The following is a 13,020-nucleotide window of genomic DNA, read 5'->3' as shown; positions in this document are numbered from 1 at the left end:
TTTGCGGGGAAAATCAAGAATGTGCTTGATTGGTATGTTGTCAAGGATTAAAAATATAAATTACTCACATAAATAAAACAAAAACACTCTTACTGAATTATTCACAGCATTTTCACAGGGACTATTTCTTTGTCAAAAAGTAGTTCCGATAAAAACTGCTCGCAGTGAAGTGTGTGGATTATCCACGATACAACTTTTCCTCTAAAGACATTAATATTGAAGTTTTTAACCACTGGAGGTAAGAGAAAAAAAAGTGCATTTTTTAAAAGTAGATGAACTGACCGTACATAAGAGGTATCAGAGACAGAAGTCAGTTTCATTATAGGTCAGCTGCAGCCCTTCTCGCCACCCATCGACTGAAGCCACAAGACAGGAACTCAACATAACCTCCAAGACAAGTGAGCCTGGTGCAAATGTTTAACTTTCCCTGTGAGAGGGCAGCGAGAGCAAGTGCAAACATTAAAGCCCCCTGTGGTGAAAGCTCGGAAGCCTGACAGATGTGCGTGGCCCATGTGTCTCGCTTAAAGGAGTTCGCGGGAGGTGGCTGACATCATCGGTGGACATTAATGCCAAACTGTGCAGTAGTGACCTTGAATTAATTAACAGTGAGATGCTGCTGAGATGAGACCCCATTCCCACCAAAACACCCCCACATTGTCCGAGTTTCCTCCAGAAATTGAGGTCACATCCAACTACCTCTGAAGCTTTTATGTGGGCAAAATAACACCTTGTGCCACACACTACAGAAGACACCAGTTTGTCTTTGCTGTTTTAAATGTTAGAAATACCTATTCAACAACAAATTTCAGAAGGTTTCACACTTTTATTAGTTTTTTCATTAGCATGGTTATGTGGGAAATTGCAGTGTCATCAAACAAGTATTCATTAACCATTGCAAACCAAGTATGAGTGTTGGCACTTTTCATGCCAAATTTGGTAGAGATGAAATAAAATGTCCAATGCTGACTTGAATATTTGCACGCCTACCAACATCTTTCTCCCTCTCAGTATTTCCGAGGTCCATTTTGATGTGACAGTGACATTGTCTCGGTCTCGATTGGTTCTTCAACTTTTCCAAGTCCATAGATCGCGGCCAGTTTCATCACACTCCCATTTTTCTAACAGCCGACCCAGGGATCTTCTTTGTTTGACCTGGAGATGAAGGCAAGTTTCCGGGCCATTTCCGTGTTGTAGATCCGCTTGCAGTTCTCAAAGTTCAAGCGCTGTCTCTCTCGGCAGGGCTTCTCGAAGTAGCGCTTTCGCTTCACGGTTTCGATAATGCCATTCTGAGTCAGGATCCTGGAGTATGTAGAGAGAAAAACATTTTAATAGCTGGCACTTGGAGTTGCATTCAAGAGGTAAATGGAAATAGCAATAGAAGCAACACTGGCAGACTACTAACAATTGAAAATTGTAACAAATGTAACAGTAGTGCAGCTAAAAACACTTTATAATATGAATATATTGCTCAACTATGAACCTTTAAAGACAACCAAACACGCAAAAGGTTCTTGTACACTTGAAATTAAGTTAGTGTGGATTAAATGCATATTTCTTTAGTTAGGTTTACACATTTTATTTACAACACATTATCATGAACACTCCTTCAAATTATTCTTTTTTATTTTAACTATATATTTTCAAACTGTACCTGGGTATGGGAATCAAATCATTTAGAAAATAACTGGATATGGTATGTTTTTCATTATTAATCAGTAGGTGAAACAGTCCTATTTTTAAAATGTTAAGAACTTATTTTATAAATTCCTGGCCCTGCACAACAATGACTCGTCTTTTTATCCTGATTCATGAAAACTTTTTATCTTAAAAGGTCTTCTGACTTATAGAAAAGCAAAGACACCCAAACAACCACCCGACCAAAGGAAAATAATATTTACTGTAACAATGAAATGACCCTAGACTACAATGGTGGTCACATCAATGAAGCTCCTGTCCTGAGTGTGCAATATTAAACAAATACATATGAATTATTATAAGCTGTTACAGCATCCTTCTTAGTTTTAATTCCACAATGAAATAAAACAGACTTTTGAAAAATCATGAGCTGAATTTGACTGATTTCACATTGTGGCACGTGTTGGTTCATTTAAATTAGGGCTCGATAGTATCAGTTGCCAGGTTGTCATTTGCATTTTGAGATATTGGCAAACAAGTCTTGGCCTTGGCCACCGGAAAACCCCCAGAGGCCGACAGGGCCTTTGAAAAGAGGCTGAGTCACCTCACTATGTTTCCCATCGCCGTTAAAGAGGAAACGCATGCTCCAAAAATAAACCAGTAATTTAATACTTGAGATAGGATCAAGCTTCCTCTTTTCCAATTCCACCGACAGCTAAAGAAGAAGTTCATTCTAAAATTCTGAATGGGATTTAGCCGCGTTATTACATCTTGAATCAAATATTTAACTTGGATTTGAATATTTGTACTTTTTGTAACTCCAACATTGAAACTATGTAACATCTTTTTTTCCTCTTGTAGATTAGAGAGAGACTATTTCTGATGCGTTTATAAATTAGATGAAGCGATACAAAACATATGTAAAACGTTGTAAAATTGCAAAAGCCCTACAGCTGCATGAATATTTATGTACATCATTTCCTGAAGGACCTCTTGTTTTTTATTTATTTATTACTATTTAGCTTTGTCAACTCATTTGTTTATTTGTATAGTCTTTATCTGTTATTGATGTCACTCACTCGGTGTTTATATTGTTTAGACCTTTTCAACGGAATTCCATTGCTAGGCAACAGCCTTAGTCCTTTTTAACTTCCTGTCAGTTGATATCATTCAAATACACTGCAACAGGAAATCAACTAGGACTGTTTTAGTTCATGTTTACATCTTTGAAAATGTCTATATAACCTGTATTATCTTTTTGTGCAATAAAAAACGTAAAAAGAACAAAGTGGGAAAAGAAACAAAAAAAGGCTGAGTCACCAAAAGAAAAGTATGACACCAGGTGGAACTGGAGCTGCACTATTTGCACATGTTTTTTCCCCGCTATGATATGTACTGTATGTTCCTTCTTATGATTGTATAACACTTGTAGAAAAAAAAAAAGGACTGGAGCTGCGTTGTTGGAGGACTACAGCAGGTGGCGCTAGAAAGAAAGCAATGGTTTCCTCCCAAGTGATCTTTGGTTTCAAAAGTCTGACAGGACGTTCAAATGGACGGAGGGTTTACGTTTATTTTTCAAATACAACTTATTCTGACCCAAAGCCGACTGCAGCCGCCTCAGTGAAATGAATCAAGCACCCCCATGTTTTCTGATAGTGTGCCAACTATGGACCTTTTCAACAGTATTCCATTGCTAGGGAACATCCTTGGTCCTTGTTTACTTCCTGTCAGTTGATGCCATTCACATACACTGCAACAGGAAATAAACTAGGACAGATTTAGTTTATGTTTACATCTTTGAAAAGGTCTATTGAGCCTCTCGGCAGGTGCAGACCACATTTCACTGCGCCAAAGCTCACGTTTTGTTTTGTTTTTGGTGACTCAGCCTCCTTTCAAAGGCCTCAATGAGGAGCTAATTAAGTTGCCTGACTGTAAAAAAAACAACTTAAAGCCTTGTTCAGTAACTGTAGCTCTTCATTAATTTATGTCACATTTCATTATTAATTTGACATATAACTGCACAGTATCTTAATTACTCAAAATACAAGGTGACTAAAAATGACAACAGTTTTTTTTTAGCAATTAAAAGCTGACGTCGGATTAATGCACAGGCTGCAGCCTAGGAGCCCCAGGTGTGCAGGGGCCCCAGATTGGCCAGACTAGTTTGATTTTTTTTTACTACACTGAGAAAAAAAACATTCCTCCCGTGGGGCTATTAGAAACATTTTTTTTTAAATGAAGTCATTGATTGGATAGATATGGGACACATTTACCCGGTCAGCTGCCATCATGTGGTCGGGGTCATAAGGTCAGTTTTGTTGTCAAATGGTCGCTCATTGTTACTGCACAGTATAGCATCAAAATGCTAGAAAAGCAGAACAACTGAAAAAATAACAGGACCAAGATCTACTAAACAAAATTCCTAAATTGACAGGATTTTCCAAGGTTGCGGACTTTTCTTCTGTTCTAGCAGGTTTTTTTCTGATAAAGCATGAATAATAAAGCGGGGGGCCAAACCAACAGTAGCCCAGGGGCCCATGGCCACCTTAGTCTGCCACTGTCCTTAGTTAGTGTATATTTTAGAAAACATATTCACATGATTATTTAATTCATGATGCTTTTCTATTTCTAACTCTTAGTTCTTTTAAATCAAGACTGAAGACTTTTCTATTTGCAGCTGCTTTAAAGTAAACTGCACAGTAACCTCTGTAACTGTAACCATCTTTATAGGTTTTGAATGCCCTTTTATGGGTTTTTAAATGTATGTGTTTTACGACTCCCAAAGCTTTTAATGATGTATGTGAATCACACTGAATTACCTTGGTGTGGCTATACAAATGAACTTGCCTTGTCTATTTTGTTGATCATTGAGCATTTTGGGGGTTCAAGATTCAAGAAGCTTTATTTATCCCGAGGGAAATTATTGTGCAACAGTTTCAATACAAAGATGGGAAAGGGTCAGAGTAACAATAAGCTAACGTAATCCAATAAAAAAGAAAGCTAACATAAAATAAATCAAACCATTAATTAAATGTGACAGAATGCAATAGACATTGTGGTTTAACCTGGTATATACAATATACAGCAATACGCAGCGTGCAGTTTAGCAGCATATTGAAATGAAATAAATACAAACTAAATAAGTGATAAGGAGCGATGAGTGATAACAGTGTTTATAACAGTGTTAAAGGTGTTGATGTAGCAGCCTTTCTTACTGAACTAAGTTACAATACAAAGTTCCATAAACATTCAGCTGTTTGACAAATAATACGCTATTTATTGTTAGTCTAAGTCGATTGAGTTTCGCTTAATTTGACACATTTAGTATAATGACCAACTATTAAAACTCTTAAGTTGTTAAAAACATAAAGGTGATCTTCGTTTGAGCCACCGCTGCGCATGCGCGGCTCTGTGACATTGAGCGGAAGGCTAACGTCATCTTAGCTAATGGCAGTTTGTCGTCGCCTAGGTTACAGCAACTTTGATAAAAAACACCACAATATATTTAATCTTAAACACAAGAGTTTGACCTGTTTAAAGTCTTGTACGCCGCATCCACGTTGCCGTCTTGGACCATCACTGTCCGCGCAATGAAGCGAAGGTGCCGCGACATGATGACACCGGTGTGAGTCAAATCAACAACCGACTGAAACATGGAAAACAAAAGGTTCCGGATACAAGAAACCCGTGTTGGTGCGTTACCGCCACCTACTGGTCTGGAGTGGGGATCAGATAACCTGATATCAACAAAACAAAACAAAACAAAACAAAACAAAATATTAAAAATACATTCATAATAATGATAATCTATGCAATATAATTTGATAGCACTTATTCTAATTATTTTGTAAAATATCCATAAAATCAAATAACCTTATAACTTATATTAACAAAATAAAATAAATAAATACAATAGAAAATACTAATCATGACAATAATAATAACCTATATATTTCTAAACAAATGAGTTACCCTCAGAAAATGCAATATATTTTGATAGCACTTATTCTAATTATTTTGTTAACTATCTATTAAATCAAATTACCTTATAACTTATATTAACAAAATAAAATAAATTAATACAATAAAAAATAAAAAATACTAATCATGATACTACTACTACTACTAATAATAATAATAATAATAATGACCTATTTCTTCCCTAACAAATAGTTACCCAGAGAAAATGCATTATAATAATATATATACATTTATTTGAAATCTTTTATAAAATATCTATTAAATCAAATTGTACCTTTTCTTTTCTGCATCGTTCACTCATTCTTCTTTTCTTCCTCTCAAAATGTAAAATGACATGCTCTATTGTCTCTTCTTCCCACAGTTTTTATTCACATCTGCATGTATTATGCTTACCTATTTTATATATAAAAAAGTGTGCTGTTCAGACCAGTGTGTCCCAATCTGATTCTTGAAATAACTGTCTCCTCTCTTCTGTTTTTTTTTCTGCACATCTCATGTCTTTAGATCCACTGTCCTTTCTGCTTTTCCTCCCTTTGCGTTTGCCATCTTCCCTTCAGTCTTTGCTTACTAATGACTATTGATTTCAGTTTTACCGTATTAATACTTAACGTAATCTTACCTATTTTTGTTACCTGCTTTACTACCTAACCTGCCATTTCTTTTCTATCTGTGATATTATATATTATTTATAGATATACAAATATTACTGTAAGCCCCATAGTCATTTGAACTGTACAAAAGGTTTCGGGTACAAGAAAACCCATAAAAATAACAATATGTGACGCTTTACTCCACCATTCTCCCAAATGACTATTTTAATTTGTTTAAGTTTACACTGCATTGTTATCTTTTGGTATGATTCCTGCAGATATATTTGTCTTAACATCTATGTTCATTTTTCAATTGGCCTGTGACTTAAATGTTGTTTTTTAAAATTATTATTATTATTATGTCTGCAAATCACATTAAAAACCAAATCAACAGTTTAGTCATGTTAGGTCTCTACAGCACAGTGAGCCCAACAGCAGTTATCATTTCAGATGATCACATGATCACAGATCAATGAAACTACATCCGTTGTCATGGTAACAGGGACAGCGGTGTCCAGTGTTATCCTTTCATCAGGGCCATTATCTGCCTCTCATCCCTGAGCTGCTGTTGTCCTCAGTCTGAGGTCAGCCAGCGGTGAATGCTGGCCTGGATGATGCGTCTAATTAGCATTCAAACAGTGCTTTTATATTTCCTTCTTCTGTATAGAACATCCAGTGAGTTAATCCTCGTGTTGCTGTAACTCTATAGGGGACAGTAGCTGCACGGTGCCACAGGGAGGAATGCTCGAGACAACCTGCGCTGATAACATCACGACTCCTTTTGTTGGGTGAATGCACTGCATCATGTTTCCAGAGGCATCCTTTCTGATCCAGACCTGCTGAAATATCCTTGGCAGTGTGTGAGTGCATGTGTGGGAGAAAGAAAGAACAAACAGAACAAAAGTCTACAACCTAAAGAACATTAAGTTTGCACTGAGAGGCTCTGATGATGCGTTTTATTGCACATGGGCTGCTTTTATCAAATACATCCCTCTGACATCTTTTTCTGAGGTCTTCTGCAATTTCCAAATTTCCCTATTTTCTGTCCCCTACGTCAGGCGCCCTTATTCAGATTACACCCATTTTCAAACTAGCACTTCATTTTGATCTCAAATACACATTTCACGAGTTTATCTTGGACGGTTGTGAAAATATCCTGGTGACTATTACTATTTGTAATTGGAGATATAGGCAGTTTAGTGCTCACCAAGCTGGCCATTCTAACACCTGAAGCAAATGCAAATAAAACATTCTAGGTAGATGTCAATTTACCTGGATTCAGTGTAATTTATTTTATTTTTGTGGATGTATGTTTACCAAACGGGCCACCACCTCTATGTGTGTGCTACCATACTAGCCCAGTAGAGCGTATTAATGAATTGTGTCTTTGACTCAGACACAGACACACACACACACACACACACACACACACACACACACACACACACACACACACACACACACACACACACACACACACACACACACACACACACACACACACACACACACACACACACACACACACACACACATTTTAATCATATATCATATACCCTGAATGCACCATTTTGCCCTAACAGGAAATATCAATTAGGCCAATTTGGACTTGAATTAAACTTCAATTTGAGAAAAATAGAGGCTCGGTTTTGAATCAGCCAACTAATCAAAGTCAATTGGAATTAAATTTAAACAAATTCAGCCTTTTTTATTTTTATTATTATTATTATTTTTTTTTTTTAATGTAAGTTGTCGTTCCTTACATACATACATAACATACATATATGCATTTTTACAGTCCCATAATTTACAAAATGTGTTATTGATGCTACAGTGGACTAATAAGAAAACTGTCTGAATACAAATGACTGAGGTGTGTCAGAATTAAAGGATTTAAGCTTTAGCAGCATGTTTATTGACACTGTATACCTCACGAAGATCTGATGATGGCACCTTCATGGATGGATGCCTCCAGCTGTGAGTCTTATCTCCCTCACACACACACACACACACACACACACACACACACACACACACACACACACACACACACACACACACACACACACACACACACACACACACACATACACACACACACACACACACATACACACACATGATAGTCATGATATCTGATTTAACGTCTTGGAAGAAATTAAAACTTAACGCATGGATTCAGTTTTGTTTTTCATTCACGTTTCATTTCAAATCTCACAACGTGAGAATAAAAAAAACAATTAACACTGAATATCGGAGCGCGGCTGCTCGTCAACATCAAAGGACTTACTGGAAACGATTTTCCAGCTCGTATCCAAATCTTTCACCGTGCTGACAGAGGTGGAGGGGTGGAGGTTCAGTCAGAATCAGGGGGGAAGTCCCCGCCTCGCAGCATCAGATCCAGGCGAGCTGTCAGCCAATCAATGGAGGCACCGATGCAGTCATTACGAACCGGTTAACGGAGGGGGCACAGACGCAAAACGAACCGGAGAGTCTGCATGTCAGAAACGGCTTCTAACCCAGGCAAAAGTATGGAAACGGAGAAGAAAACCACAGATTTCTCTGGAAAATGGAAAATGAAGTCTTCGGAAAACTTTGAGGATCTTTTGAGAGCACTGGGTGAGTCATGTGTTTGATGCATTTTACTGTATGTGCAGGCGTAGATATATATATGATGTATTTAATTTGCTTAAAAATGCCCAATAAAGTTGTTAATCTGACTTTAAGAGTTTTCTAACACATCACACTGTTGCATTCATTTTCCCCCCCAGCTTTAGGCTACAGATGAAAGTGCTTAACATGCAAAATTCAAACAGCAGCATACCGTTATCTGGTTTATCATCAACCATTCAGCTCCATTGTTAAAATGCAAAAAAGAAAACCGAAAGGGAAGGGGAAGCATCTCTTGCACAAAGACCTGTCACTCATGTTGTCAGTGGCTTTATCTACTGGAAATCCACTTGGTTTAGAGGTCAACTGGAGAACCAAAGTGGTTTGAAGTGACTCTCTGTGGTTAAATTGGTTTGCTCATGCCTTGCTCAACTATGTTCATGGGGAAGTTGGTCTTGTCAAGCGATATGAGACTGTATGGACTACAGGTATAAGAGAGAGCAGGAGAGAGAGAGAGGTCAGGCGAGGGCCAGCCAGTGGCATCCATTAAAAATCTGGAGACAAATAGCCTGTGGAGGAATGTTAGATTAGACTCATCTGAAGCAGGGTCCTCCTCATGCGGTTGTAATTAGAGCCAGTGTAAACGGAACTAAGCCTTGACATGGGCCCCTGCAGCCCGCCGGATCTGAGACTGACTTTCCTTCACTGCCCTGGGCCTCCCTGACCCAAACTAGCTCTGTGTGTGTGTGTGTGTGTGTGTGTGTGTGTGGGTGTGTGTGTGTGTGTGTGTGTGTGTGTGTGTGTGTGTGTGTGTGAGTGTGTGTGTGTGTTGCCTCCTTTAGTGCCACTTTATGAGGCAAATACGGACTGAACTGCATCAATTTATGAGGGGTATGAAGCCAGTCCAGTTTACATGAGTGATGACAAAAAACTAAAGGGTCAACAGGTAGTCTACATTTTTTTTATCTACTGATCTAGCACATAGATGTTGATGTACTTTGCACATCAGTAACTAGTCCAAAACTACCACTTAAGAGTCAAAACTACTACAAAGAGACACAAAACGACTACAAAGAGACAAAAAGAATCTCAAGGCAACACAAAATGACCACAAAGGGATGCAAAACAACTACAAAGCGACTCAATTAGACACAAAATAACTATAAAGCGATGAGAAGCTACAACAAAGAGACAAAAGGAATCTCAAGGCAACACAAAATGACCACAAAGGGATGCAAAACAACTACAAAGCGACTCAAAGAGACACAAAATAACTATAAAGCGATGAGAAGCTACAACAAAGAGACAAAACATGACTACAAAGAGACAAAACAACTGGAAACAGATACAAAATAATTACAGAGTAAGTAAGAGTAAGAGTAAGCATTTCAAAGCTACAACAAAGGGACAAAAAACAATCTCAAAGTGACACAAAATGACCACAAAGAGATTCAAAGAGACACAAATAATCACATAGACACACAAAACAAGGTGACATAAACTCAAACTTGACTTCAAAGAGATGCAAAACAACTACAGTTAATTGATATTTTTTGTGATAAGACTTGAACTGTGGGGGTTAACAAGCATCATATCAGCTTCAGTGGAGTTTTCGGTTGAGTAGATAATGACTGAATTTAAATTCTTGGGTAAATTATGTCTTTAACAATGTCAGAATAGTTATTGGTTTAAAAGAACATACCAGTGGTGTTGCATGTTGTAACCCATTAACAATCACGCATGCTTTACATCACTGGCAACCATTTTCTGAAGCATACCATAAATTCTTAGATTAATTTCCCTGGTTTTAGTTCCTTCAGTACAGCAAGAAAATAAGTAAGCGTGCAGAGACTTGAAACTATGAAATTCATCACAAAGAACATTTCACTGCCTTATTTTTCTTTTCATCTCAGATATGTTACCATTGTGTGTTTTTCTTATGCTGCCAGAAAGCATTGCATTTATAATGTTTGTTGTGGTGCTTTCACCGCAGCTGCCATATTGACCTTAGTCTCGTTGCTGCGTAAACAGGTGTGAATCTGTTACTGAGGAAGATTGCAGTGACAGCGGCCTCCAGCCCGGCAGTAGAAATCACCCAGCAGGATGAGAGTCTGTCCATCAAGACGTCCACCAGCGTTCGTACCACCCATGTCTCCTTCACTGTGGGTCAGTCCTTCAATGAGACCACAGTGGATGGACGTCCCTGCACGGTAACATTCCTCTATATTAATGTCAATGCATGCATACCAGACTTTGGTCAAGGACAGCATAACCAGCCAGAGGTATGCACAAAAGAAACATATGGAAGTAATTTCAGTTCCACTCCAGAGTCAGTCCTGGTGATAATGCATGGATCTGTTCTGCAGCGCTTCAAGCTGAGTGAGTGCGTGGTGAAGGACATAGGTCCTGACAGGCCATAAAAATGTTCTGACATGCAGCGATCGCCACATTGAGCTTCAGTTATGATGAAACCCAGAGTCCAAAGCACTTAAATTAATCATATTCTTCTTCTTATGAATCTACAGAGTTTTCCGAAGTGGGAAACAGACAGCAAGATCAGCTGTGAACAGACTTTACAGAAAGGTGATGGGCCCAAGACAGCGTGGACCCGAGAGCTGACCAACGATGGAGAACTGATACTGGTAATTATTTTGTGTACAGCACCAATACCCTAGCCTCGTGAGACCATCCTGATCTTGCGAGCGCCTTTGTATTTTACTCGCGGATCAGTCTGATAACGTGCAGTGGAGAAAATTTGGAGAAGTTAGCCAAGCAACCGTACCAATTAGCGTTGGTTTTGAGGCCTATTTAAGTGTGACGCAATGGGAAGTGACTGTTCAGTGTTAACAACATGGTGGCTTCCATGAATAAGATGAGCGCAGCTATCGAGCAAGCCGCTCGTTAATGCTTTTTTCTCTTGATTCCTGCTGTTCGAATATGGACCGGGCACCTGATATTGTGCTTTTTATCCGTAAATTTGCGTTACACAAACGGCAAATATCCTTTACCGACAAGTTGTTTACTTCCTGAGCTTTGCCTCGACGCTGTTAGCATGTGATATGCTTTGTTGATCTGATTTGGCCCGTATGTTGGTGATAGAAAGTCTATCCAATCAGAAACCAGTATTTTCGCCCCTTCCCAAAAGATCTCTAACCGAGAGTATGGTCTCCGATATAAATATATGTATCAGATTGAAAAAACAAATCTGAAATCTTTACATAATTAAAATAAAAACAGTAACCACCCTCCATAAGCATTTTACTAATGCTTTGTATGGATCTTTTATAAGCCAAAGATAAGCTAGGCAAGTTTATTTTGCTTTTGTTTAACACATTTCATCAACAAGGCGGTTCCAAGCGCTTCACATAAAACATATGACATTTTCTGGGAGTTTTTATCACACCATAGTTCCCTGGTGACATGGTTATGTAGATTTGTGTGTCATCTGCATAGCTATGGTAACTAATTTGTTGTTTTCATTCATCTGAGCCAGTGAAAGCACAAAGATGCTAAACAAAAGAGGCCCCAGAATGGAGCCTTGGGGAATTCCGCATTTCACATTTATCTGCTTAGATGTAATTACCAATAGACACAAATAAGTCCCTGGACTTTATGTAGGATTCAAACTAGTTTAGTACTGTGTTGGAAAATCCAACCTTTGGTCTATGTTGTGGTCAAGTCTGCAGCCATGCTAGCAGCTCTGAACTATGAACTTTTAAAAGTATACTACAAGGCTAGATCTTGGAATTTTATCAAATGTGAAGTTTTCCAGCTTTATTTGTTTTTATTAGTGACAACTTATAAACCGTGTAATGTGTGCGAAAGTGGTGGTACTAACAGTTAAAACTGTCCTTTTGTTTCTGTTTTCTTTCAGACAATGACTGCAGGGGATGTAGTCTGCACCAGAGTTTATCAGAGGGAATAAGGAAATGTTTTCAAGACTGTTATACAATACTCCTGTTTTGTGCCTCATGCATGGTTTACATTTACTCGCTTTGTTTTTTCTTCCTCCTTATCCAAGCCAGTCAGATGTTAGTCGGATCTCAAACAGTGCACTGTGTAGAAAAGGCTTCATGAATGTATGTTGGCACAGTAGTTTCTTTTATTACACCAAAGCTGAACTTGCCTCTTTATGTATCATATAGAAATATTACACACTCCTTTTCTAAAAGCTGTGCCTAAATCCTGTTAATAAATCATTTTA

General features: G+C 38.2%; 2 protein-coding genes across 2 annotated transcripts; one reads left to right on the top strand and one right to left on the bottom strand.

The window, feature by feature from the left end:
- Positions 1 to 822: 822 nt before the first annotated feature.
- Positions 823 to 5,266, bottom strand: mrps21 (mitochondrial ribosomal protein S21). Its single transcript, XM_083925976.1, has 2 exons — positions 5,166 to 5,266; positions 823 to 1,299 (listed from the first exon to the last, which is right to left on the bottom strand). Exons 1-2 carry the CDS (start codon positions 5,246 to 5,248, stop codon positions 1,119 to 1,121), a joined length of 264 nt encoding a protein of 87 aa, XP_083782102.1. The 5' UTR covers positions 5,249 to 5,266; the 3' UTR covers positions 823 to 1,118.
- Positions 5,267 to 8,665: 3,399 nt separating this feature from the next.
- On the top strand, positions 8,666 to 13,020 carry crabp2b (cellular retinoic acid binding protein 2, b). The gene is made up of 4 exons (XM_083925098.1): positions 8,666 to 8,825; positions 10,848 to 11,026; positions 11,342 to 11,458; positions 12,691 to 13,020. The coding sequence occupies exons 1-4, from the start codon at positions 8,705 to 8,707 to the stop codon at positions 12,739 to 12,741; spliced, it is 468 nt and encodes a 155-aa protein (XP_083781224.1). The 5' UTR covers positions 8,666 to 8,704; the 3' UTR covers positions 12,742 to 13,020.

Source organism: Echiichthys vipera (assembly GCF_963691815.1).
Source record: "Echiichthys vipera genome assembly, chromosome: 13".
In the NCBI taxonomy this organism is placed as follows: domain Eukaryota; kingdom Metazoa; phylum Chordata; class Actinopteri; order Perciformes; family Trachinidae; genus Echiichthys; species Echiichthys vipera.
Note: the sequence above shows the minus strand (reverse complement) of the source record. Positions and strands in the feature narration are given on the sequence as shown.